The sequence below is a fragment of the Fonsecaea pedrosoi genome, assembly GCF_000835455.1.
Source record: "Fonsecaea pedrosoi CBS 271.37 unplaced genomic scaffold supercont1.2, whole genome shotgun sequence".
Classification (NCBI taxonomy): domain Eukaryota; kingdom Fungi; phylum Ascomycota; class Eurotiomycetes; order Chaetothyriales; family Herpotrichiellaceae; genus Fonsecaea; species Fonsecaea pedrosoi.
The window spans coordinates 2,653,331-2,678,077 of record NW_013550614.1 but is presented as its reverse complement, the minus strand read 5'-3'; the positions used below and the strand labels follow the sequence as shown (position 1 = coordinate 2,678,077).

The window sequence follows — 24,747 nt, the reverse complement described above, 5'->3', positions numbered from 1 at the left end:
GATTGAAGGTTGCCTAGTTAGCGGTGCCATTGCTATCCAGCATGTTCTGCATGTGGTTGCATGCGACATTTCTTGTATGCATCTTGATATTCACCCTGTCATCGCTTTGTCATCAGCACCGCCAGAGCCACCTGGGTGCCACCAGAGCCGTCGATGCACATCTGGTTTCCCCCAAGCAGCGCCACAAAAGCCCATACATATCGTGACCTGCCAACTCGGTACATGATCATCCCCGAGGCGTTCTCGAGAAGTCGTAATACACGATGCTCCACCACTGTACCTACGGAGTAGCACAGAGCATGCATGCTACAGCACATCACATCCCTGCAGAGGTACGTATGTTTATGTGTACTCGGTACCTCGCCCGAACAGGGAAACGGGGCCAGCGCGCACACGCCGTGCTGATTATTCATACCACGGTTCCTGACCTTACGTACCTACCTGTTAACCTACCACGCCTACCTACTATCGAGTAACTACGAGGTGCCTCCGTACATAACACAGACGTCCACCGTACGGAGCCATTGGAGTTTCCTTTCTCATCCATCAAAAAGTTACTCGTCTTTTCTTTCTTTCTGCTGCCCTTCCCCTTCGCGCCCATTGAACCAAACACGACAAGATTGAGATTGACACTGGCCATCTTGAATAAAGATTTCAGACGGGTTCTTTGGCCTATCTTTTGTTTTGGCTGGCATTGATTGAAGTTGAGGGCTTTATCTCCCGCTCTCTGTACGTCCGTCCGTCTGTCTGTCTGTCGCCTGTTGTAAAACACCACAACCCCGGTGCGATGGAAGAAATGTTTTGAGATATCATTGCCATTTATCACTACCTAGTACCGTTGCCGTTACCGTTACGGCATACCCGATACCCAGGTATTCCCACAATCAATTCATCGACTTGAAAGTCTGATCCTGATTCTCCGGAATACTCATTATTGGAAGACAAAGGAAGGAAGAAAGAGGAGAAGGATCGGAGAAGAAAAGGGCCGCGACAATAGAAAAACAGGAGGGAGAGCTGAAGAGAGGGTGATTTCACCACAAGAAGTGGGAGTGGAGGAGAGAACTCGTTGATGCTGTTGACCAGTCTGGTGTTTTGTCGAGCGAAACAATAACGCTTGGACTAAAGAGGCCAGAGAACCAGTCGTCGATCGACTGACGAGCGAGCCAGCCGTATACCTCAATCAATTCCCGCGCTGTCGTGGCGGTGTATCGCTGCCTTTCAGACATCCGCAGTCTTGTCTCTTGAAGGCCAGCCGGTTCCGAAACAGCATCAGCGTCCATGACTGATCCGAATCACGCACCGCTACAGCAACACGCACAGCCCACCACGGAGGAACACCAGTCCAAGGCTCCCACACCTCCCCTCTCTCCCACCTTCCGCCCCTGTCTCACCGTCCCCGACCACTTCCCCGCGACGAGCGCTTACGAAATGTCCACCACCGCTACGAGGCAGACGTTCAACTCGAACTCGCTCGCAGCTCGCAGGCGCCGGGGCGGCTCTCTGAGCGCCCCCTTCGCCGGTCGTTTGGGCGGCAACCTAGAATTCACCCTTGACCGCTCCGACCCCCAGAATGAGGAGTTGCTAAAAAAGGTGCCCGATGCCGCACCCAATCTGACCTTGAAGGAAAGTTTCGATCTTCGAGGGTTTCGGGAGGTGGAGCTCTGGAAGGCCTCCATGGTCGAGTTTGTCGGTGAGCCATTCCCTCTGGTGGTTGCTGGCGAGATGTTTGGGCTATTGAATCGGGAGATGTGCGCACGGCGGAACATGTTGTCTGGTAATCGAATGATGCTGACGATAACTTGTCTTTAGGCACCATGATCTTCGTCTGGGCCTCAGCTTGGAACAGTCTCTCTCCAAACACCCCTCCGCCGTTACCGTCAGAGACATCCGGTCCCTTCAGCCGTTCGTATTTCCTGGGCCCTCTGATCGCAGCGCCAATCAACATAATCCTCCTCGCGCTACTGATCTTCTCCTTCGGTGCCGTGTCCGGAGGCCATATGAATCCCTTAATCACCATTGGGACTTTTTTCGCGAGGTTAACCACCTTTCCCCGTCTGGTGTTGTACCTGGTGGCGCAGATCTCAGCCAGTGCTCTTGCGGGCCTGCTGTTGAGGGCGGCAGCGAATACCAGAGAATTCAAGGTTGGAGGGTGCTATCTCTTCGAGGGCATGGGAACTCCTGTCTCGAGCGCATTCACCATTGAAGTCATCAGCGACCTGCTCTTGCTCATCCTCGCGTTCGGGGTCGGTCTGGATCCCCGCCAGCGCGAGATCTTTGGCCCTGCCCTCGGACCGATCTTTGTCGGCTTGGCCGTGGGGAGTCTGGCGTTATGCACAGCATTCAGTCTGCCGGCGTACGGCGGTGCGAGCCTGAACCCGGCAAGGTGTTTCGGTGTGTACGTGGGCAGCCATTTTCCCGGCTGGCACTGGGTGCACTGGGTGGCACCTCTGGTGGCCAGTGTTTTCCATGGCATCATGTATTTCATCGTTCCGCCTGGCGAGCCGAACAGGGCGCATGCACACAAGATCGGCAGAGCCACCCACAAAACTGAGCCGCAGGCACAAGAGGATGGAAAGGAGAGCGTGTAGAAAAAAACGTGTCTCTTCGGAAGGGCTTCGTTCTGGGGATTTCGCACCATCTTGAGGATTAAATAAATTTTAGTTAATAATGGCAAAACCGGGTCATCAGTCGGCGACTAACCACCGCCACCACCGTTGGTGACAAAGTGTGTGTTTGTGTATGTGTGTCAAGCACCCATCATGACTCTCCTCTTGGGCGCTTTTTTCTTCCCGCCCCCCTTCACATATTGGATTGCCTTGTGGCTGCGTTCCTCGAACCCGGCGCTTTCGCCCCTGTGACCCTCCACCCAGCAGTTCGTGCAGTAGAGGTCCCCGTCGCAGCCGATGCACTGCAGCGTGGCGTCGTCGTTGCAGATGATGCACCACGTGTCGATCTCCTCGTCGGTGAAGCCGATCTTGGGCTTTGGCGTGGACGAGGTTGCCTTGGTGGATTTTATGCCCGTCGGGACTGCCGGGAGGGATAGGCCGGCAAAGCGAGAGGCGAGGTCGTCGTCGTCGTCTTCATTTGACGGCTTGGTTGGGTTGGACGGGTCTGGCAGTTTGGAAGGTGTGGTGGGGAGGTCAAAAGAAGACGCGTCCCGCTCAGAACTAGGATTCGCATGCTCTATATCTCTCGGGGAGGTATTCTCTTCAGCGTCCTCCTCTGGGAGACTCGTGTTTTGGTCCTGTGTCTCTGCAGATTCAAGCCTGGCCTCGTCTAGGATCCTTGCCAACAATTCATCTGCCTCCTGGTCCAAAGTGTCTTTCAGCTTGTTGTTGCCTACCGCGGTGACTGGGCTCTCTTCTGTTTCGGGCCCGGGCTGAAACACCGAAACATCAATCGGCGGGAGCTTTGTAGATATGTTGTCCTCCCCTTCTGTTGTGCCTTCAGCTTGGTCTGCGCCTAATCCTTCACTTTTTGTGTGTGACGCATCTGCCAGCGCTGACTTTGCAGTCCGCAGCAGATCTGCGACCTGTTCCTCTTCACTCTGTCCGACTTCCCACGCATCCGAAGGCCCTAAATCTGCCAGGAGTTCCTCCACTGTTTTCTCGTCCTCAGACTTTGGGGCCGAAGTAGCGGGGTCTTGAAGAGCCGAAGAAGGACTGCCTCCGAGAGATTTCCATCTTGTCAGAAGGTCTGAGTGGAGGGCACGAGCCGGGGTAGGATCAAGCGAAACAGGAGGCGCTCTCCCGAGAGGTGTCTGAAAACTAAAAGGCATCAGCTCAATGTCCAAGGGTTGAGAAGAGTCATTCATTTACTTTGTCTGCTCAAAAGACACCGTCGACGTTTTCAGTGCATTTAGCCGCGCGAGAAGATCTCTGTCTGCATTTGACTTTGACTCATCAGACATCACGGGCATACAATGCTCATCTTGGTAGCAACCATCAAGCGACAAGACGATCAAGAGTCCTGGTCACAAGTGTGGACAATCACGTTTTGCGCCAATGGTCAGTACCGCATGACGTAGTCGAGTTCCCCGTTTCACAGCACGATTCGCAACGTTCTCAAAGACTGCCTAAGAGCGCCATAGCACTCTGAAAAGCCTCAAGAACGTTTGTGTCTGAAGAAAAGGTGAGCGAAGTACTGTGCAATAAGCCCTTGTTACTCACGGTGGGCTTGTTTCTCGGCTAATAACTTCTCCGAATTTTGAGCAAGAGCGATCCGTGTGCGAAGTCTGCATGGATGTCAGATTGCTTGCCACCAGCAACAGAGCGTTTACATACCTCTTGATGGCCCTCTCAGATTCATGTTCGTTTGATACTTGCATATAGAGCGAGAATTGCTGCAACTAATTAGCCTCCTCTTGCCTGCTCGTGAAAATAGCTGCCTACCGCGGAGCGGGCATTGAACTCTTCCATAATCTCCCTCTCAGCTGCAAGGCAAGGCTGAATCTCCCTATTATACCGCGCTTCAAGTTCGTCCCAATCGATTGCATCCAAGTCTACAGAGATGTCTCTCTCGTTCATCGCTCGCTCGAACTCTCGGAATTCGAGCTCTAGTTGCTGTTGATAGTCGTAGATCTCTTTGACAAAACCATTGCGTTGGGGTAACGGAGCAGGGACTGCAACAGTCTCTCTACCGGCTGGCTGAAACGAGGTGTTCTCACCGGTTTGAGGCGGGCCTTGATGCTCGAAAGTCTTGGTCCAAGCATGGGATGCTTCAGCCTCGGGCATTGTTGGGAGAGTTGCAGTTCTCTGGAGCCTTGTACTTGTAGGACTCGACTTCGCAATTTCAGGTGGCTGATAGATCTCCTCGTTTGTACGTTTTCGAGCCCGACTGCCTTGTCTGGACCTGGATCTGTCCGGTAGTGGTGAGGAATGGATTACAGTTGTCGCGTCTGTATTCAATTGAGGAGGAGGTGTTTGCTTCCCCTCGTTCGCAGTCGGAAAAGTTATAACATCAGCATCAATGCTATTCGGTGCGTCCATCTTGGCGAGACTGCTGGTGGACTTTGAGAGATGAAAATTCGACGCTTGAAGGACCTCACAGCCTTCTCGCCTGGTCCATCTTCGGTTAAATATCGGCACGACGCGTGTGTAGACGCTTAACCTCTTTTACATTAGCATCTCTCACCAAATCACGTGCACTATCTCGTCTTCCACGTCTACGTCATGTCGCAGCCCAGACGGTCTAGGCCTAGCCTAAGCCTCAGATCGCTTCGCGACAGGTAAGTCGTGCCTATTCCAGTTCCCGTGCCTCTCTTTGACGATTTGATGTCGCCCTGGTGACAATGCCAGCGCCGTTGCTATAATCGTGCTCGATGCACACTGCACATGAGACAAGCCTCATTCTAACATCATGGTTACAGATTTCTTGTCAGTGAAACCGCGCCACCGCCGAAATCGCTGGATGCGGAGGTTAAAGACGACGAGACCACTGAACATGAGATCGAGATCCCCCTGACTTCTACTGGCTCTTCTACCGACTCTACGTACATCAACGTAGAAACCGTCAAGATGGATTGTCCAGTCTGTCACAAACACCTGGCCGAAGACACAAGCGTCAACTGCGCAAATTGTGTGAACAACCTGCTCTACAATTGTCGCTTTGACCTCGCGCGAGTTCTGCTCGAGAAAGAGTCCCTCGGAAAGAAGGTGGAAGCTATTGTTGGTCCTGAGCCTGAACAACCCCTCGATGAAGAAACTGCCAGATTGAGAAAGGCCTGGCAAAGACAGCAGGAAAGAATTGAAGAACAGCGGGCCAAGGAACAAGAAGAAGATATGCAACGCGAACTCGTTGTCAGGCAGAAGGAATTACAAGAAAAGAAAGAGCATGCAGAGGCTTTGAAGAAGAACCTAGAGGAGCGGAGAGCCAACCTCGCTGCAGCGAAACAAGCCCAGGCTAGGAACTACAAGAAGAGAATGGAGGAGCTCAAAGAAAATGGGGAGAAGCTCAAGGCACAATACGACGCGCTTCATGAGAAGACAGTCGATACTCGTGCCATTCTCTGTCGAGAAGCTGCCGGTCTGTTGAGGCTCCATCACTCGAGGAAGAAGACCAAAAACGGTGCTATCAAGGATCGCCACTCTATTGCTGGTCTCTTATTGCCAGATTTGAAGGAGATCAATAGTAAGACCACCGACACGCGTCCCCCAGTTCCCCAACTAACTGATCATACAGACATGCGATGCACTGAACTCACCGCCGCCCTGGCTAATGTCACTCGGCTCATTTTCCTCTGCTCTTTTTACCTGGGTATCCGACTCCCTGCTGAAATCACCCTGCCTCACCGAGATTACCCACTTGCAACCATCAACCCCCCGCTTACCTCGTACCTTGGACAACGCATCACCTTCCCCGGCAGTGGATCGAGTCTTTCTGCACCCGGTAGTCCTACCGCTTCCAGAATGGATCTCAGCTCGTCTCCGAAGCCCCGTCCACTGTACATTGGCTCTGACGACCACAACGAATCTGTCGCTCAGTTTGCCAAGAAGGAACCCCTTGCGTTCAGCTACTTTATTGAAGGCGTCTCTCTCCTGGCATGGGATGTCGCGTGGCTTTCTCGCACTCAAGGTTTCGTTGCAGGCACCGAAACGTGGGAGGATGCATGTGACATTGGTCGCAATTTGTTCCAGATGATTTTAGCTCCTGCGCAATCTACTGCAGTGACCCGAGTCCTCACCCAACGCAACGCTCGCAATCGTCACCACAGATCTCAGAGCACGTCCTCGCCAGTCATTGATGATAAGGCCAACGCGTTCCCAGCACGTCTTGGCTCGTATTCCCACAACTCAGCCCACACTTTCCTTGGGTCTGCCACTGCAGCCGGAGATAATCCGTCCCGCCACTGGCACCTAAACCGATATTCCAAGATCTCTGACCCTTTGAAGAAGCATCTCCTCGCCGAGATGAACAATGCCGAATGGGAACTACTAGATCAGCAGGAATGGAATGATGGGGGAGAGAAGATGGACGAAGCCGTCTTCATCAAGACGAGACCAATGGATGGGAAGGAGTATGATGATGCGAGAAGCATCATGACACCTGGTGGAGAGGAGGAGGGGGTCCGGGGTAAGGGCAAGAGTGGTTGGACAAAACTCAAGAACCGAGAAAAGGAGTAGGAAGGGCGGCGTCACGCACACGAATCACGAACCAACAATGACGGGCATCTGCATGGAGCTGGGGGGGGATACTTGGCCCAGCAAGAGGCTGGGAAATTGGCGTTGGAGGCTGTTTTGTGGGTTGATAGAGAACGAGCGCAATATGCGCCTGCAGTGCTAGCCGTCGTCAGCACGATGAGCATGAATGATACCATGTCAAATGACCATGATGACCATCGCTCTCAGTGCCATGTCAAGACTGGGAGTTCCCCGCCTGAAATAGTCCATGGGATCGACTCTTTATTCGCATCAGGCCAGCGCCGAGTGTCCAGACTTCAGGCACAAGACTGGAATGGAATGTGAGCAGCACTGATCACTGAGCACAGACAGATTGAGTCCACGCGGCTCTGTGGAATGCGACGAGAAATCGAGTCTTGGAGCAATCAAACCGTATATACAAGTATTCCAGCCGGACGTGCTTGGGAGGTCCTTGGGAGGTCGTGTGGTCTGGATGTTTCCGTCTTGACTTGTCCTTGGCCTTTGTCCCGTTGTTTCGTTTCCGGCGGCGCCATGATCGCCGTCCAATGGCCTTTATGCCCTTTTGGTCAATCGCGTTCGGATTTGTTCCTTGTCTGGCCCCTTGAATATGTGGTTGGTGGGTCACTTTTACTCCATGGGGTCTTGGACTTTCTTGGTTTGGGTTGCGCTGCCTCACCTTTTCCGTTTTTTTCCCTTTTCTTCACCCCCTGCCACTCACATACTCCTGTACAGTAGGTATTCCAAGCTCCAGAGTCACTTGGAGTGCTTCCACACACACACTCTCTCTCTCTCATCATTCATGCACACAGCGTCCGTCACCCTGACCAACGCCAACCCTGTGATCTGTGCTCGCTATCGCCAAGAGCTTGACCAAGCCTCGCATTTCACAACCCCAGTGGACGCAAGCAAAGATGTCTCTGCGTCTCGCTGCAAACAGTAAGTGGATCACAAGGTGAGGGCACCGTTTGCACGTCACTCTAGTATGAAGAAGTACTGCCATTTCAAAGAAACTGTCCTTTTCTTTTCTTTTGTACCTCGTACGCTTTCAATAAAGAAAATTAACCCCTCCCCCCTTTTTTGATCTCCCTTCTCCCTATTCCCGTGCTTCAAAGGTGACACGACAGCAACGTTTCGGAAGCTTGTGCGCGACAGAAAAAGGCTATCAACCATATTGAAACAAGGCCCACATTTTTCCAAGCACCCGCCGCGCAAGACACGGTACTCAGTATATCTTAAGAGAAGCCGGCGAGTCCCCTGTCTTTTTGTGAAGAAGCAGAAAAAACAAACAAATCGGTGTCGAAGATGAAGTGCGGTGGTAGGGTCGGTGCCCTGCTCGTCGCGGCTGCGAGCGTCGCTCTCGCCCAAAACAATAATTGCTATGAGGAAAAGGGTAATTGGTACTGCGATCCGGTCCAGGCCATCTCATACTCGAATTTCGGCACCGCGGGCCAGTACCAGAGGGTGTCGAACATGGGAGCGAATGGGGCGTGTGATTTCGCAGCACAGAGCTATCAAGGAGGGATGGCGCCCATGGACGGAGAGGTAAGGCACGATCTAAATCATTCTGATTGAGAGGTGCGATTTCGACTTACATCCGGTTACTTGGTAGATATCATGGCACTTCCGTGGGCCGATTCATTTGAAACAATTCGCATTCTACACTCCTGGCTCCGATAACACAAAGCGATCGCTGGAACCCAACCCTCAACAACGGTCACACTTGCACAGACATCTACATAATCAAAAGGGTCATGGGGCCAATGAATTCGGTGGTGCAGGGCATGTGGAGGACAAGCGTGGTGTCGGAGACTGGATCACAGCCACTATCAATGGAGACGTCGTGTCATGGAAGAATCAGTACGCAGGGGGCGGCGCCGGAGCAGCAGCTGCAACACCTGCACCTGGATCAGGAAGTCCTGCACACCCTCCCGCTCCTCCCAAGGCAAGTATGAATGCAGGCTCGGGCCAGTGGGGAAGACAGGCCTATTATGCTGCGGAACAAGGCATTGCGGATGGACTTGTCTTCTTGAACCACCACGGCGGACAGGGTTCAGGTGTATTCGACACGTGAGTTCTCGCACAACCTCTTTGCGGAGTCTCACCTTGCTGATAACTTGATAGCGTTTGGGGATTGTCGCTATCCTATGCCTCAGCAGACAACAGTGCGGGTGTTTCGTCTCCAGTCCCACTGGCAGACGTTTTGGTCCCGGATAACAGCGAGTACGTCATCATGACCGACCGTCCATGCTCGGATGGCTCCTGTGGGACAGTCCGGGATGGAACCGTTGCTTACCGTAAGTTCGGTCCGCCCATTTTTGTTCAGGGGCCTTCATCTAACAAGGTTGACAGATGGCTTCGATGGTCCTTCCAAGCTCTTTCTGCTTGAATTCAGTATGCCCCTGTCCGGCAACACTGGGTTCAATGGCGACATGCCTGCAGCATGGATCTTGAACGCTCAAATTCCTCGCACGATTCAGTACGGAAGTTGCTCCTGCTGGAGTTCCGGCTGCGGCGAGTTCGATGTCTTTGAGGTTCTGGACCCCGGCAATCAGAAGTGCAAGTCTACCTGGCACGGGGTTAAAGCCAAAGGCGACTCGAACTGGTTCCAGCGGCCCATCAACGGATTCACAAAGGCCGCAGTAGTGTTCGACGGGAGTGCAGGCACTGCACATATCGTGGTTTTGCCCGACGGTACAAACTTTACCGAGAGCATCTCGGCGGACATTGTGGCCGGGTTCGTCAACTCGGTTCGAGATCCAAGGTTGAACATTCACGTCGTTTTGGACAGTTGAAATTATTGACAGCTTTGGGAGAATGGGTTACGCCAATGCCCTGGAGATCATTTCATTCATGTGAGCGAGCGAGTATGGGTCAATTTCTTCTTTCTTTCGGCCTTTTTAATTCTAAGTGCCTGTTGTCTCTTTCCGCAAGCGAGTGAGAGGGATAGAAGCGCTCTAGTGGTCAAGGTAGCACTGGCATTGGAAAGTGTAGACCCAGTAAGCAGAGAGTGCAGCAGTGTATCTTAGGTACCAACAGAATGTCTTCCTAAATTTTAAAAGAAGAGTCGAGCTCATGTTGGTGGTATGCAGTAGAACAGAGGAAGAGGAGGTGGAGGATCGATGAAGTAGTAATTTGGCCAGAGTGCACTGCCGGTCCTCTGCTCCTCTTAATACGGCGGAGCATTAATCCTTCAAGCGCTACTCCGCACTCTACGCCGCTACCCGCGCAACCGCGTTCGTTCACCTGTCACCCTATCGTGTCGTTTACATCCGTCAATGTCAGGAACTCAAATGCTTTGGTGATAGAGAGAATGATTCCAAGCAGAATCGCGTTGACGAAACCAAAGCACGTGTCAAACGAAGCTGGCGGCTGACCTTGTTTGTCCTCGTCATTCCACAATCTCTCAAACAGGGGTTCCAAGTCAAGTCGAGTCATTGCAATAGTGCTCTTTGATCTGCTTCGAACTTACAACCCGGCTAGGGATACGCGTCAAGGCCGACTAGACCTATCTTGACAAATGGCTGTACGCACTTGACATTTTACCCCTGGACGCAACACCGAGCACTTTTGCTGATTCTACGGCCTGATCTCGGAAAGACCAGCTGCAATCTTCTCTTCTTCCACAGCTACGATCATCTGATAGATGGCCTTGCTCATCTTACGGTCTCTTGGCCGTGCCGGACCGGTCAGCCGTCGCCTCTTTACGGACGATGTAAGCTGGATGTGGCTATTATGTGCGACCGACGGCACCAGGACCAAGGGATAGACGTCCCGGTGGAATGTCGACCTCTGCCCAGACAGACAGACATGGCGATCTGCATGCATGCCTCCCTCTGCCCTCTTCTCCACGTGGGGCCAGTTCTTCCCCCACACAATACTCAATTTACTGTTTGAGGATGAGGTGGAAGTCGACCTCTCGGCCAGCTTTCTGGTGTAAGAGCTGGACACCCAGGTCCTGAGACGATAGCCAGTGTGAGTACTGGAATCAATTGCGAGGTCACGTCATGTTCATCGACAACAATAGCTTGGGGACTTTGATGTGCCAGAATTTACAGGGCACAATAACATCCATGCTGTCCAGTCCACAAGGCCAAGATCGGTAGAACATCCGTCTCCAATATCAGCTCGGCGTAGCAACGGCCGAAGGACTGTGTCCCGTCGGAGCATCTAGCCACTGAGTTCCACAAAGCCTTCCAACCCCGCAAACTTCTATGGCCCGGATAGGGGATCCTGGAGATCGTCTACAAGGATAGACGTCGAGTCCAGGTTCTGATTCGACAACATGACAAGCAAGCCAAGCAATTCAAGCCAATTTCTGGATACGAGATGCAACGGCGGAATTCGTCCTCAAGCAAACAGCCAACAAAGTGGAACGTCATTGCATACCCTGGACTCGCTGGTCCACCATCATACATATCATCATATGTTCGAACTGGTCTCCGAGTCTAAGAAGCGATGGAGAAGATCGTTGCCACTCCTTGTCATCTTCTTCTTCGCTTTCCTTCCCCGATTCCTCATTCCTTAAATTGTCTCTTTGTGAGCCTTGTTCGTTCTCTCACCATTGCAGGGGAAATCTCTGAAGCGAAAGCACGCGACCAGATTCCGACTTTGCAGATCGTGGACTGTGGACCGACATCATGGCAGATAACATCGACAACAAGGCCATCTCGGCGCACAACGAAATCGAGAGCTTGAACCTGCCCCCTACTCCACACAAATTCAGATTTTCGGAAAAGTCCAAGCACCAGGATGGTGATGTCGCCTTGAAGCTGTTCACCGATGCAGACGATCTACATATCCCGATTGACGAGGCGGAAGAAAAGAAACTCATTCGAAAGATCGACTTCTTGATCCTTCCGCTGATCGCTGTCAACTATGCCTTCTTCTATATCGACAAGACGACCCTGTCATACGCCGCCATCTTCGGCATTCGCGACGATCTCAACCTCCACGGAACCCAGTACAGTTGGCTCAGCAGTAAGTTGACCTGGACATACATCGACGGCTTTTGGGCTGAGAACCTTTAGGTCTTTTCTACTTTGGCTTCCTGGCGTGGGCATTTCCCACCAATTTCTTGATGCAAAGACTTCCTTTGGGCAAATACCTTGGCGTCAAGTACGTCGAGCCATATTCTTCTGAAAATGCACTTCAGCCGACTGACACAGGATAGTATATTCATGTGGGGATTCTTTCTCATGCTTCAGGCTGCTTGTAGCAGTTTCGCTACCCTCGGTGTCCTGAGAGCCCTTGCCGGCGCTGCTGAAGCCTGCTCGGACCCTTCTTTCATGCTCATTACCTGCATGTGGTACACCCGACGCGAGCAGCCACTGCGCATCGGACTATGGTACACGGCAAATGGTCTCGGCATCGCCCTGGGTGGCCTTCTCGGCTACGCCATCGGTCACATCAGAGGTGCGTTGGCATCCTGGAGGTACGAGTTCATCATCATCGGGGCGCTATGTTGCGCTTGGGGAATTGTCATCGCCATCTTCATGCCAGACAGTCCCGTCACGGCCAAATTCTTGAATGATCGAGAGAAGAGAATTGCTGTTGAACGGCTCATGAGCAATCAAACCGGTGTGGAATGTAAAATTCTAAAGGCATGCAAAGTCCCCGTCACGCATGAGACCCCCGGCTAACATGTTTCTTGGAAAACAGCCATACCAGATCTGGGAAGCCTTCACGGACATCAAACTGTACCTGTTCTTCATGCTGGGCGTTGTCGGAAACATACCCAACGGTGGCATATCGAATTTCGGTACTCTTATTATCAAAGGTGACTGTGTTTTGCCCGCACGATTCTGGGGTGAGAATTGACAGATTCTACAGGCTTTGGGTTTTCGACCCTCGTCACCACGCTTATGCAGATCCCATATGGCTTCTTCATTATCTTGTCGATATTGACATGTACGTTCGCACGCTTTCTCCTACTAGCGCATAGCGCACAATGCACATTGGCTGTTCGAACCTTTCCTATGAATCAATCCGTTCTCAAAGGGTCTTGCTGATATTGTTGGTTCCAGGCGTCTTCTTGAACAATCGCTTCCCCAACAACAACCGCTGCAAGTTCATTTTGCTATTCCTGTGCCCCAACATCGCAGGCGCCTTTGGGCTTTGCTTTGTTGACGAAAAGCACCACGTTGGGCGGTACTTCTGCTATCTGCTCACTGGGCCGTACAATGCGGCGTTTGTGATGATTCTGTCGCTCCAGATTGCCAACACTGCGGGGCATACAAAGGTATGTTGTTTGAAAAGATTGGATTATTTCCTTTCAAGCGACCTTAATCTTGGGTTCTTGGTGGTTTTTGGCCCGCTTGATTGACAGTGACAATGTAGAAAGTGGTTACCAACGCTGTTTTGTTCTTGGGATATTGTACTGGAAAGTAAGTCTTTTTTTTTTTTTTCCAAAGTGAGGGTGAAAATCTGAGCATATGACTGACCGTGTTTCTTCCCGCCAAAACAGCATTGCCGGACCGTTCTTCTACAAGACCGATCAAGCCCCTGAATATACCTTGGGCATTTGGAGCATGATTGTCAGGTATGCACCAGCAACCCCCCCCCCCCCCCCCGCCTCACATCCCTACCACATGCGCAGGATCGGCGGGAACTAATGCCACAAAAATAGTCATCTCCTCGAAGTCTGTATCATCATCGTCTTTTGGGTCTTGATGAAGTATGAAAACGCACGTCGCGACAAGATTCAGGGGCACCACGAACGGGACCTCGACGCCACCGCGTTTGGCGACTTGACGGACCGGGAGAATCTGAACTTTCGGTACATCTACTGAGAGTGAGGGTGAGAGATCAGAGGTAGGCGGTCAAAGCAGGGACAAACCATGTGACATGGCGAAGCAAGAAATTGAGACTCGGGGGAAAAGAATATAGAGATATGCGAATGTTGAATACATCAAATCAATGCACAATCGAGCCTGCACCAATATACAGGGACATAGGCAATTGTAAGAACCGGCTTCCCCTTTTTCCACCGAGTGACTAACTGACTGACTGACCTCGATGTAAGTACCTGTACCTTGTAATCTGGCCACGAATGTACGGGTACTGGGTGGCCTCAACCCATGACAGTGACTGAGTCTCGCCAGACGCGGCAAAGGCTGCCCTGCCCCCTCTCACACCCTCTTCCCTTTCTGTCTCTATTACTCACTTCTCGGATCCGACTGTTATCTTTCTCCTTCATGAACGAGATTGATCGAGATTGATCGACGACAACCAGAATTATCATGAGTCGGATCCGACGCTGTCAGGTAGAATGCCGAGGCTTCACTACCGAGGATCTCCTCCTTCCCTCTTCCCTAACGTGAGAGGCTTACGTTAACGAAGTCCCAATCCGCTTGAGCAAATCCCCGCTTCCCCAGATTCCCGCGCTTAACGGAATGAACGGCACCAGCACCGGACGACGTGTACAGGGCCAAGTTTACGTGGAGGGGTAACCATGGTCTGCCATTGTCAGAAACTCGGTGCTGGATGGGCGGGCCGAGGTTGAAGTCGTGCGACTTCGACTCGTCCGAATTGCTGTCCGTGCATCTTCCCAATATAACGTTATACCCGTGTCCCACCCTGTCGAAGTCGGTTGTTGCTATATAAAAAAAAAAAAGCGAATTGGGCAGTTGCTTTTCTGGCAGAAAGGAGTCACTCCCTGCACCATGGCAGCTATACCCAATCGTCCCTCGGATTTTGACACGGCCGCGCACACGGAGAAAGAAAGCATTCCCAATGGCGTCTCCAACGGGACGAGCGGCGTTCTCACCAACGGGCAACCCACGGACAACATCCACAACATCACCACCGATGTGTTGATCGTGGGTGGCGGGTTCGGGGGCATGTACGGCCTCTACCAATTCCGCAAAATGGGACTGAGGGTCAAGCTCTTCGAGGCTGGCTCGGACTTTGGTGGCACGTGGTATTGGAACCGGTACCCGGGGGCCCGCGTCGACAGCGAGACGCCCTTCTACAGTCTCTCCATCCCCGAGGTGTACAGGAAGTGGTATTTCACCGAGCGCTTCCCGGGACACCAAGAACTCAGGCAGTACTTCAAGCACATCGACAAGACCCTGGAGCTGAGCAAGGACGCGTACTTCAACACCGTGGTCGTCGAGGCCAAGTTCGACACCGAGACTGACGAGTGGCACGTCCGCACCGACGACGGCGGCCTCGCCAAGGCCAAATACCTCGTGCTGGCCACGGGGTCGTCCTACAAGAAGCACTACCCGGACTTTAAGGATTTGGACAAATTCAAAGGCCGCCTGATCCACTCGGCCCTGTACCCGGAAGAGGGTCTCGACGTCAAGGGGAAAAAAGTCGGGGTGATCGGCTCCGGCGCGACAGGTGTACAGATCGTGCAGGAGCTCGCGCGCGAGGATTGTCAGTTGACGGCCTTCATCCGCACCCCGAACGTGGCGCTGCCGATGCACCAACGCAAACTGACCAAGGAGGAACAAGACGACGCCAAGAACTTCTACCAGGCCTACCTCCTCGCGGCGAAGCAGTGCCGGAGCGGGTTTCCGTACACGCCGGCGTCCAAGACGTTCTTCGAGGCCACGCCCGAAGAGCGGCTCGAGTACTGGGAAGACCTGTGGCAGCGGGGCGGGTTCAGCTTTCTCATCTCAAACTACCGCGAGTACGGGACCGACAAGGCCGTGAACCGCGAGATCTACCAGTTCTGGGCGAAGAAGGTGCGCGAGCGGATCAAGGACCCGTTCAAGAGGGACGTGCTGGCGCCGCTGGACCAGGGCCACTGGTTCGGCACGAAGCGGCCCTCGCTCGAGCAGGACTACTACGAGATGATCGACCGGGACAACGTGACGGTGGTGGACCTCAAGGCGACGCCCATCGTCGAGTTCACCGAGACGGGCGTCAGGACTTCTGACAAATTACACGAGTTCGACATTGTCATCCTCGCCACGGGCTACGACTCTGTTACCGGTTCGCTCAAGGACATCGGTCTGATCGGCACCGACGGCGTGCCCCTGACGGAGAAGTGGAAGGAGGGCACGTACACCCACCTCGGCCTGGCCATCAGCAAGATGCCCAACATGTTCATGGTCTATTCGCCGCAGGCCCCCACGAGCTTGTCCAACGGCCCGCCCATCATCGAGATGCAGATCGACTGGATCTGCGACGCGATTCGGAAGATGAAGGAGGAAGGGATCCGGTACGTCGACGCCAAGGAGGAGGCTGCGAGCAAGTGGCGCGAGGATATTCAGAAGATGAATGCCCTGACGTTGCACCCGGAGACGAACAGTTGGTACATGTGAGTTTTTTCGCTCTCTCTCTTTCTGTCCCTGTCCCTGTCCATGTTCTCGATACACCATGTTGCGGGCTACGATGGCCCACCCACGCCCAAGCCCCATATCAAGCGTCACTTTTGCATTTCTAGCTCTACATTTCCCATTGTTCCACCTCCCACTTTCCATATCCCCGTTTATTTTCTTACTAACCCGCCTCGTTCGACCAGGGGCGCCAACATCCCCGGAAAGCCACGCGAGCAACTCCTCTACCTCGCCGGAGTGGACGCGTACGACGCGGCGACGAAGGAGGCGCTCAAGACGTGGGACGGGTTTGAGGTGGTGAAGAAGTAGAGGTTCGCCTGGCTGGTGTGTGTATATAGCGGAGAAAGACAAAGCGAGAGGGAGAAGTGAGAGGAAAGGGAGAAAGAGGACGAGGGAGGTAGAGGGATGGGGGAGGGTCAGTAATGATTAGATAGACAGATAGAATGACAGGATGACGGAACGGGCGATGACTCGAAAGAATCATGTGTGATTGAGAGAGATATTATGCTGCCATCTGACGGCGATGGGGTTTATCAAGATTCAAGATTCAAAATCGAAGATCGCCACGAGACAAGACGACATGTATGATTTTATATCATTCCTATATACAGACCCCCATTTATCAATCCATCCATCCATTCCATAATGCTATCCTGCTATCCTGCTATCCCGCCGTACTACAGCCCTACCACCATGCCATCTTGCCATCTAGCCATCTTACCTGTCTCTGTCACGGTAGGGAAAATATTTGTTTTTTTTTTGTTTTTTTTTTTTCTCTTTTTTTGGACTTTGAATTCTCCAAGGGTTCTTCCTGTCTACCGTCCGCGTCTGGGCCGTCTAGGTTCTCTAGGCTCGTTGTGCGTTTCACGAATAGATTCATAGTCAGGTCTGGTACGGTGCGCACGGGGCGAGCATCACCATCTTATCGATAATCCCTATTGTCCAGAAATTCCCAAGACATATATGATCTGCTTGCTAGCGCACCAACACTCTATTGGACATGGATCCGTGTTGGGTTTGTTTTAGGTGGTCCCCTGTCACTCTAGTCTATGGCGGTCCAGTATTGGATCAGAATCGAAACGAGAGAGATCAGTTCCCAATCCATCATCGCGGACCAAACCTTCGATTCAGACTGGAAAAAAAAAAAAAAAAAAAAAAACAAGACCCACAGGAAAAAACCAAAAAGGGGGGTCATCATCAACCAAACGTTTTTTAACATTCACTATCCGTGATCCCCAACACCCATCCATGCTAACGTTGAAGGGCCACCACCACAGGCAGGCAGGTAGCTAGAGGAGGAGATGTATTCTAAACAATAGGGAAATTCCGTCAATACAACGCCGATCAGGTTGAACTGAATGGGTTGTTCGTCGATTCGTAGCCGCGATGGGGGTGTGGTCGAGGCCATGTGGCCGGGCTGTTGGTACGTTGTGGCTTACCGTCATTATCGAAGACCGGCGATCGACAATCACGGTGTGCCCTTTGCTCCGTTTGGGTCCCATGTCCGTCGGCTTCGGCGTTGAAGACTTGTCGTACCACTGGCGAGAATTCCGACAACGAGTTGTGAGAGGTCTTCGCTCTCATATACCAACCCAAAGCGCGAAAGGGACAAGGGACGAAACACAAGTCCACACACGCGCACACATATCCACATCCGTGGCCGCAATCACCTCGCATGACCGTTGCGCTCGCCCCCCTCAGATTCAACCAGTTCGAATTCCTTCCTGAGCGCGGCGCCGACCCTGCTGATGGCTTCGACAATCTTCTCGGCCGGGGCGGCCGCAAACGTCGTGCGACAGAACAACTGCGTGTCGCTGCCCCGCTGGGCTCTGAACCACGACCCCTTGGCGATGAGGACCGACTGCTCGGCCGCGGCGAGGAAGACCGAGTCCTCGATCTCCAACAGGGTCGCGTAGTCGACGTGGCCCCCGGCCTCACATCGCGCCTTGTACAGCGGGTGTTTGGTGACGTCGACGTTGATCCAGTGGAACATGCCCGCCTTGGGGGCCACCCAGCTGCAGATCTGCGCGGGGAGGTGCCGTTCGCACGCATTCACGATAATGTCCCGGCGCCGCGTGTACTCGGCGCGGATGAACATGAGCCACTCCAAAAACCCCTGGTGGCCCCAGTTCTCCTCGAGCAGGTTGTACAGGTGGACCATGGCGAAGCCCGCGGGGTTCTGCGCGCTGACCTCGTTGTGCCGGATGAAGCGCTCAATCACCTGCTTCGACCCCGTGACCCAGCCGCAGCGACTGCCGGGGGCGATAATCTTGGAGAAGGAATCGAGCCGGAGCACCCGGCCCGACGTGTCGAGCGACAGGTACGAAGGGACGAGGTTCTGCAAAAATTCCGCCACGGGCGCCGGCTTGAAGGGTTTCGGAACCTCGTGCGTCTGGCCCGAAACAAAGGGTTCCATCTGGAGAAAGTAGTAAGGCTCGTCTTCGAGGATGTACAGGTCGTGTTTTTCGGCCACGGCGTAGATTTGTTTTCGGCGCTCGAGCGACTGCGTACTCGCCGTCGGGTTTTGCCCGGTTGGCACCGTGTACACGAGAAACGGTTTCGGGGCTTTCCTGACGTTCTCATCCCAGGTGGACAAAATGTCGTCCAATTCCGCAGGAAGCATTCCGTCGGCATCCATCTTGATGCCGAGCATTTTGCACCCCAAGGGAGCGACCGTCTCAATGGCGGTGCTGAACGTATACTCCTCGGTGATCACGTAGTGTCCCCTCTCAGAAAACATGCGGAGCGCCATTTCCAACGCCGAAGTGCTGCCGGCGGTCATGCAGATGTCCCAATCCGAGTACGGCGGGTTGTGGACGATTTCCGTGTGTTCGGTGAGGAAGCGGATCAGTGCCCCAGGACCCATCGACTGGCCATAGTTGAGGGCAATCGATAGATCGAGGAGCGACTTGCCGTCCCGAGCGTCATGCTTGCCTGTCGAAAACACCCGGCCGGACTCGTGTGTTTCCGCTTCTGAGAATTTAGGGGAGACGGGGAGTTTTGCGCTGAGCTCCTCGAAAGGGAAATAGTCGCTAGACACAGATCAACACAGAGCAGACTATACAAAGCCACGAGAAAAACTTTACCTCGAAGGCAACCCGCCACAGAGGCTGATAGTATCTGCTCGGAAATACTTCATCGCCCCCTTCAACGACGAAGCTTGTCGAGCCTTGCTCTCCACCGAGAGACGATGATCCCACCGTTGGGCCGCTGGTTTTCTGAAGCACCCTTTACTCTTGAACATGTCCGCACTCGAGAAAGCAGCCACCGTCGTCGGGGGCGGCCCTGTTTTCTGGCGATGAGGTAGGACATGGTCGACGGTGAAGACCGAGTGTGTGTCCCCGTTGGCGAGCACAGGGTCTGCCAACACGAAGGACGAAGTATCCGTTACCGCCTCAGGTTCAGCGTGAGGCGCCATAGTGATCTGTGAGGTCAGATGTTCTGGATCTCCAGATGTGCGAATGAATCTCTAGGGGGGAGAGTGCTCACGAACAGGAGGGGAGGTGTTTTTATGGGGTACAAGGAGCAATTAACCAAAGACGAGCACAAAGTATAAATGATAGTGCAGGGTCGGAAGAATGAGCAATGATCCTGTGACGTTCCAGCTTTAAACGTTACATACGACGAATACAGGGAGTGGATGGACTGGGGACGATATTAGGTAAATAAAAGGAACGAAGGGGCTTGAAAAGATCCAGAATTAGTTAAGGGATACCTGGTCCAGGAAATGTGCGCTTGAACATGCTTATCGTCGGCCCACTCGTGTGAGGTTCAAGTCCGGCCAATCACAGTACCTTATCTGTGTCTAGCTTGGCCAAGTCTTGACACGTGACTGTCCCCTTTGAGTATGGCCTGGCGCCGGCCCCATTCCGCATTCCGCCCTCCGCCCTCTTGTCAAACAAGGGCGTACTTGTGCATACATTTGGTACCTCAAAGAAACCCTTATCGCATTGGAAAGCCAGACTCGGACTTTGTTAGTGGGGGTTGATTACTTCAATATCGGCCGCCATTAGTTGATAACGCTTGTGTGTAATGTTGCGTTGTAAAGCACCGAAAACACCTGGCTTTGAAGGAAGTCCCCCTTGAACGAGCTGATTTGTTCAGCCAAGTCCCTGTCGAGGACTCCGCTCTCCGATAATGAAGGCCTCGTTCCCTCGAAACATGATTCATTCGTTCACGCCTGTCGATCTCTTTAAACAACCCAGTCTACAGCCTTTCCATAGCTCCCTCGTTCCTCATTACCTGACCCCCCAATCCACCCACGTCAGGCTCTTTGTTAACGATCAGTCCTGGTTAACCTCAATGCATTCTGTGTTCTTCCATGGTCAGACAGCCCGGCCCTTTTCTTACAATATCTTTCCGTCTTTCAGCACCGATACTCATGTACAGTTGGCATATTCGGTAACGAATAAAACCCTGTGCCTTCTTTCATCCGTAATCGCCGTCTCCGTCCGTCTCACCCCACCGTGCCTGACTATCTGGCGGTGCCCGAGGAACTGGCAGATAGTGCACTCCTGTCCGCTGTTGGCCCACGGCGCCCTTGACATGCGCGGACGTCCTCTCCTGCCGACTCAGAAATTGTCGCTGGTGATGCCATTGTGGCCGCTGGACACGGCGCTGGGATAACCATATGGACCGGCCGCGTCGTGATCGTTTGCATTCATGCCATGCCCTTGATTCAATAGTTCGGTGGCATTGTCGGGTTGCCCCCCTGGGTAGCCGGGGGGCCCTGTCGCGGCATTGCCCTGGACATTGCCGGGCCCGACGCCACCCCCATACCCGCCACTGCTGGTAGGTCTGTTCTGGTTCTCGCCCCTTGTGGATTGGGTCTCATCCCAATCAGTTCAATTGTTCAGATTGATTTCCTCGTCGAGCTGACAAAGGAGAAGGAGAATTCGGAAGGGAGGGGGACAAGACACAAAACTTACTTCGCGATACTTGGAGAGATAGATTTTGAGTGCTTCTGCATAGTTCTCGAAGCCCAACGAAGTCATGGCGAACAGGATATCTTCCCCATTGACCGTCTTGCGCTTCTCCTGTTGACACTTTTCGGACGCTGTGCAACGTTAGCCAAAGCTCCCCCGGCATGAACGGACGGCAAGCGATGATTTCTCAGTAACAGGAAGCTCACATACCTTCGCTGGTGATGAATGAGATGAACTCGCTCACACATTCTTGCATGCATTCTTTCGCTTCTTTGGCGATTTTGGCATTGTCGGGCAAGGCAGTCTTCATGATTCGGGCCACTGGTGCAAAGTTTCGGATGTTAGCATCTGACATTGCTGACATGGAGGAAGACGACGACGATGTTGATCGACCGCCATGGTGCTTGGAGGAGGATGACAATGGTTTGCGTTCATGCTCAGAAGAACTGGAAGGCATCTTGGGGATCTTGTTGTGTCGAGTGAGACGTTGACAGCGCTCTCTGAGTGGTCCAGATGCCGCACCAGTCAGCGCTGAGGAGAGCTGGGACGCAAATCATGGCTTGAGGAGGAGAGAAGCAGCAACGAATGAGACGGTGCTGGCTAAAGAGCAGCTGCAGCGTCGCACATTCGGATTCGCACAGAGCCCAGAAGCAACGTTGCTGGCGCGCGCAAAGATGCATGGCTGGTTACCCAAGGGTCGAACAAATCAAATGCCAACACTCCAAAGACTGTGCGTCTGGTGACACGGTGCCTTCCCTCCAGTGAGAGAAAAGTGTGTGTATGACCTGCAAAACATCAAGACAAAAAGAAAGACAGAATTCTTCACCCACCATTGGCGATGGGAAGCCATCGATCCTGTTCCTTGACTTCAAAGTCCAAACCGGCACCTTGAGCTCCTTCTTGTTCGCGATCCATATGATCCTGCTCTTCACCAGAATGTGCGTTCTGTTCGACATCGGGTTCCTTGGGTGGGGAGGCCGACATGATGTAGTCCTGTACTCTGGAGGATAGCCGCAGCGGCCGAATTGCAAGGCGAAGATTGTCTGGCTGGCGTTGATGACCACGTCACACTGGGGCGACACCAGTGCAGGATGTCTAATGCTGGCCTGCGTCACTTCCGGCGCAAGAGGTCAGACGATCCCTTCTCCTGCTTTGTTTGTGCCCAAAATGATTACCAGTCGGCACGTTTCCCAGGGCTGACGGGGAACCGGGGGACGATTTAGGATGGGGGATGCGTTGTCGTGCAGGCGAAACCGTCAATTTTGAGACTTGGGACTTTTCGGAAGAAGCGTCGAATGGTTGTGGTGGGATGTGAGGCGGTCTACCACGGGCACGCACAAATGACGGACTTTCGAAAGGCAAGAGGATCTAGTCGCAGCTGAAGCGAGACCCGATCGCTGGAACCTTTGGGAACCCAGCCAGCAGGATCGTGATGCAAGGCGATGTGGCACGCGAGAGAGTGCGCCGTGCGGTGGCTGCGCGGTGATGGATGGTATGCGACTGGCGACTGGTATGGTTTGTGGTGCTGCTGCGCGACTCGAAGGCCGGGACGGACAGCTGCAGATGAGATGCTTGGGTCGGCGTGGTTGCTGCAGGTCTAGATTGTTTGGTCAGTCCATCGGTCAGTGCGCTGGGAACGGGGCTCATTAGCGATACTAGCATTTACAGGCTAGTATCGATATCCTAGGACGGGGACATCTAATGGACCGAGAAAGTGTAGAACCAGATTGAGACATACAGTGGTATGCAATGCGCGAGGCGAGGCGTGCGGGAGCAGACAGATAGTGGGACGAATGATTGTTGTTGTTTTGCCGATGGGAGTGGGCGACGATTGGATGAAGTTCGGATAGCTGTTGAGACTTATTAAGAATCCTATAGTAGAATAGTTAAGGGGCGCGCTGCAGGTGCCAACACGACAAGAGGATGGACAAGGTTGAAAGACGATGGATAGTTGGTGGATGAAAGAGACGTCGATGATGGTTGGATGGATTACGGTTGGGATAGACAAGATGGTGAAGGTGGAGAGACCAGCCAGAAGAAAGCAGCATCACAGCCAGCAGTAGCAGTGGCTGCTGCGTAGCCGGGCAGTACCTAGGTATTTGGTGGGGTGGAGAGAGAGGGTGACGGCAAGGTGGGAATGCGAGCAAGCCGATGGGGGGGGCAAGGAAAACAGCAACGTGAGCTCTTCGGGTTGCTAGGGCTAGCCTCCTACTAGCCTGAGTCGGTGGGTTTGCCTAGTGGCTTATGGGTGTCTTTCGGGTGCCTGTTCCTCGTCCTACACACCTACATACTGTCACTGACTCACTTGGGGGCCGCCTTGCCTGTGGAATGCCCATCACGTAAAGCCGTGTGGCTGCCCATCTGTCCACTACGTGTATCACCTACCTGCCTACTGTAGGTACATACAAGTAGGTACTGCGCGAGTATGTTCAGCGTAGCTAGATAACCTACCGAGTACCTTTACTCGTTCGAGGTACTCGTAGATACCTACGAGTATGTACCTAAGGTGCCTTGGGCCTCAAGGAAGTCTTGCGGAGGGATACTCAGCCTGGTGGCCTCGAACAAACAAAGCCAACAATAATGTCCGCTCGAGATTTTCTCCCTCCTCCCTTCATCACCCGTCTCTCTGACTACTTGCATCATTCTCTTCACCACCTCTTGACCCTCGCTTAGTCTGCAGACCATCTCTCGCCTAATACCTGCAAGCCATCAGCTTCATCTGAACCGTTACTCTGGTATGCTTTCAAATGGGCTTGAATATGCCTTGCCCGCCTTATTTTCCACAGTGCAGTTTCGCCCACCATGCCCACCATGCCCAAGCCACGCCAGACATGTTGACAGCCACCAAACAAATTTGCCATCTGAATTGTCACCGTCTCGCATCACCATCAGGGTTCTTGACTCGACATCTGTTGACCCTCTTGATTTCCTCCTAGCCCATACGTAGCCCACCTGTATGGGCCAAAAAAAGACACGAAGCACGGCCGACCCGAACCCTCTCAATCACTGTTGCTTTTCCCGCAGGTCCCGAAGTCGCGGTGAAGACGGCCCACCACCACCATCTCCTCGCGCTCTCGTGGCAGTGGCAGTAAGAACACCCAGCAATCTCAATTTAACTGCCGCATCCCAGCCTCTTCGAGTTCATCACCGTGAAGTCGGCAAAGACGAGGAGCACCGGCGTCTGCTTCATTTCCCATGAAGTGTGACGGTCACCAACCAGCGGCAAGAGGCGCTGTATCACATGAAGGGGCCATGACGCACCCGCTTCGCCAATCACGGGCATCGACAACGGCGGTGGGCCATCAATCCGAATCTCAAGCCTCACTAACGGGAAATACCTTTGCTGAGTCCGTTCACCCCGTGCATAAGCGCTGTAGCACCTCCTACGAGTCCTCG

The 24,747-nt window shown here is 53.2% G+C and overlaps 9 protein-coding genes across 9 annotated transcripts; 5 read left to right on the top strand and 4 right to left on the bottom strand.

The window, feature by feature from the left end:
• Positions 1-1,278: 1,278 nt before the first annotated feature.
• Z517_02914 (uncharacterized protein) lies at positions 1,279-2,588 on the top strand (the record flags this gene model as incomplete). Its single annotated transcript, XM_013432022.1, has 2 exons — positions 1,279-1,690; positions 1,810-2,588. The coding sequence occupies 2 exons, from the start codon at positions 1,279-1,281 to the stop codon at positions 2,586-2,588; spliced, it is 1,191 nt and encodes a 396-aa protein (XP_013287476.1).
• A 158-nt stretch (positions 2,589-2,746) lies between these two features.
• Positions 2,747-3,910, bottom strand: Z517_02913 (uncharacterized protein; the record flags this gene model as incomplete). The annotated part of the gene is made up of 2 exons (XM_013432021.1): positions 2,747-3,767; positions 3,819-3,910. 2 exons carry the CDS (start codon positions 3,908-3,910, stop codon positions 2,747-2,749), a joined length of 1,113 nt encoding a protein of 370 aa, XP_013287475.1.
• Positions 3,911-4,064: 154 nt separating this feature from the next.
• Z517_02912 (uncharacterized protein) lies at positions 4,065-4,988 on the bottom strand (the record flags this gene model as incomplete). Its single annotated transcript, XM_013432020.1, has 4 exons — positions 4,065-4,120; positions 4,170-4,234; positions 4,284-4,342; positions 4,392-4,988. 4 exons carry the CDS (start codon positions 4,986-4,988, stop codon positions 4,065-4,067), a joined length of 777 nt encoding a protein of 258 aa, XP_013287474.1.
• A 183-nt stretch (positions 4,989-5,171) lies between these two features.
• Positions 5,172-7,121, top strand: Z517_02911 (uncharacterized protein; the record flags this gene model as incomplete). The annotated part of the gene is made up of 3 exons (XM_013432019.1): positions 5,172-5,227; positions 5,369-6,129; positions 6,181-7,121. 3 exons carry the CDS (start codon positions 5,172-5,174, stop codon positions 7,119-7,121), a joined length of 1,758 nt encoding a protein of 585 aa, XP_013287473.1.
• A 1,320-nt stretch (positions 7,122-8,441) lies between these two features.
• On the top strand, positions 8,442-9,931 carry Z517_02910 (uncharacterized protein; the record flags this gene model as incomplete). Its single annotated transcript, XM_013432018.1, has 4 exons — positions 8,442-8,681; positions 8,749-9,206; positions 9,261-9,433; positions 9,489-9,931. The coding sequence occupies 4 exons, from the start codon at positions 8,442-8,444 to the stop codon at positions 9,929-9,931; spliced, it is 1,314 nt and encodes a 437-aa protein (XP_013287472.1).
• Positions 9,932-11,776: 1,845 nt separating this feature from the next.
• Z517_02909 (uncharacterized protein) lies at positions 11,777-13,927 on the top strand (the record flags this gene model as incomplete). The annotated part of the gene is made up of 9 exons (XM_013432017.1): positions 11,777-12,116; positions 12,167-12,254; positions 12,310-12,748; positions 12,798-12,915; positions 12,969-13,046; positions 13,163-13,377; positions 13,476-13,522; positions 13,603-13,677; positions 13,765-13,927. The coding sequence occupies 9 exons, from the start codon at positions 11,777-11,779 to the stop codon at positions 13,925-13,927; spliced, it is 1,563 nt and encodes a 520-aa protein (XP_013287471.1).
• Positions 13,928-14,800: 873 nt separating this feature from the next.
• On the top strand, positions 14,801-16,735 carry Z517_02908 (uncharacterized protein; the record flags this gene model as incomplete). The annotated part of the gene is made up of 2 exons (XM_013432016.1): positions 14,801-16,407; positions 16,612-16,735. The coding sequence occupies 2 exons, from the start codon at positions 14,801-14,803 to the stop codon at positions 16,733-16,735; spliced, it is 1,731 nt and encodes a 576-aa protein (XP_013287470.1).
• A 1,357-nt stretch (positions 16,736-18,092) lies between these two features.
• Z517_02907 (uncharacterized protein) lies at positions 18,093-19,844 on the bottom strand (the record flags this gene model as incomplete). The annotated part of the gene is made up of 2 exons (XM_013432015.1): positions 18,093-19,458; positions 19,513-19,844. The coding sequence occupies 2 exons, from the start codon at positions 19,842-19,844 to the stop codon at positions 18,093-18,095; spliced, it is 1,698 nt and encodes a 565-aa protein (XP_013287469.1).
• A 1,153-nt stretch (positions 19,845-20,997) lies between these two features.
• Z517_02906 (nuclear transcription factor Y subunit beta) lies at positions 20,998-22,335 on the bottom strand (the record flags this gene model as incomplete). The annotated part of the gene is made up of 4 exons (XM_013432014.1): positions 20,998-21,255; positions 21,355-21,482; positions 21,562-21,672; positions 22,182-22,335. 4 exons carry the CDS (start codon positions 22,333-22,335, stop codon positions 20,998-21,000), a joined length of 651 nt encoding a protein of 216 aa, XP_013287468.1.
• Between the last annotated feature and the right edge of the window lie 2,412 nt (positions 22,336-24,747).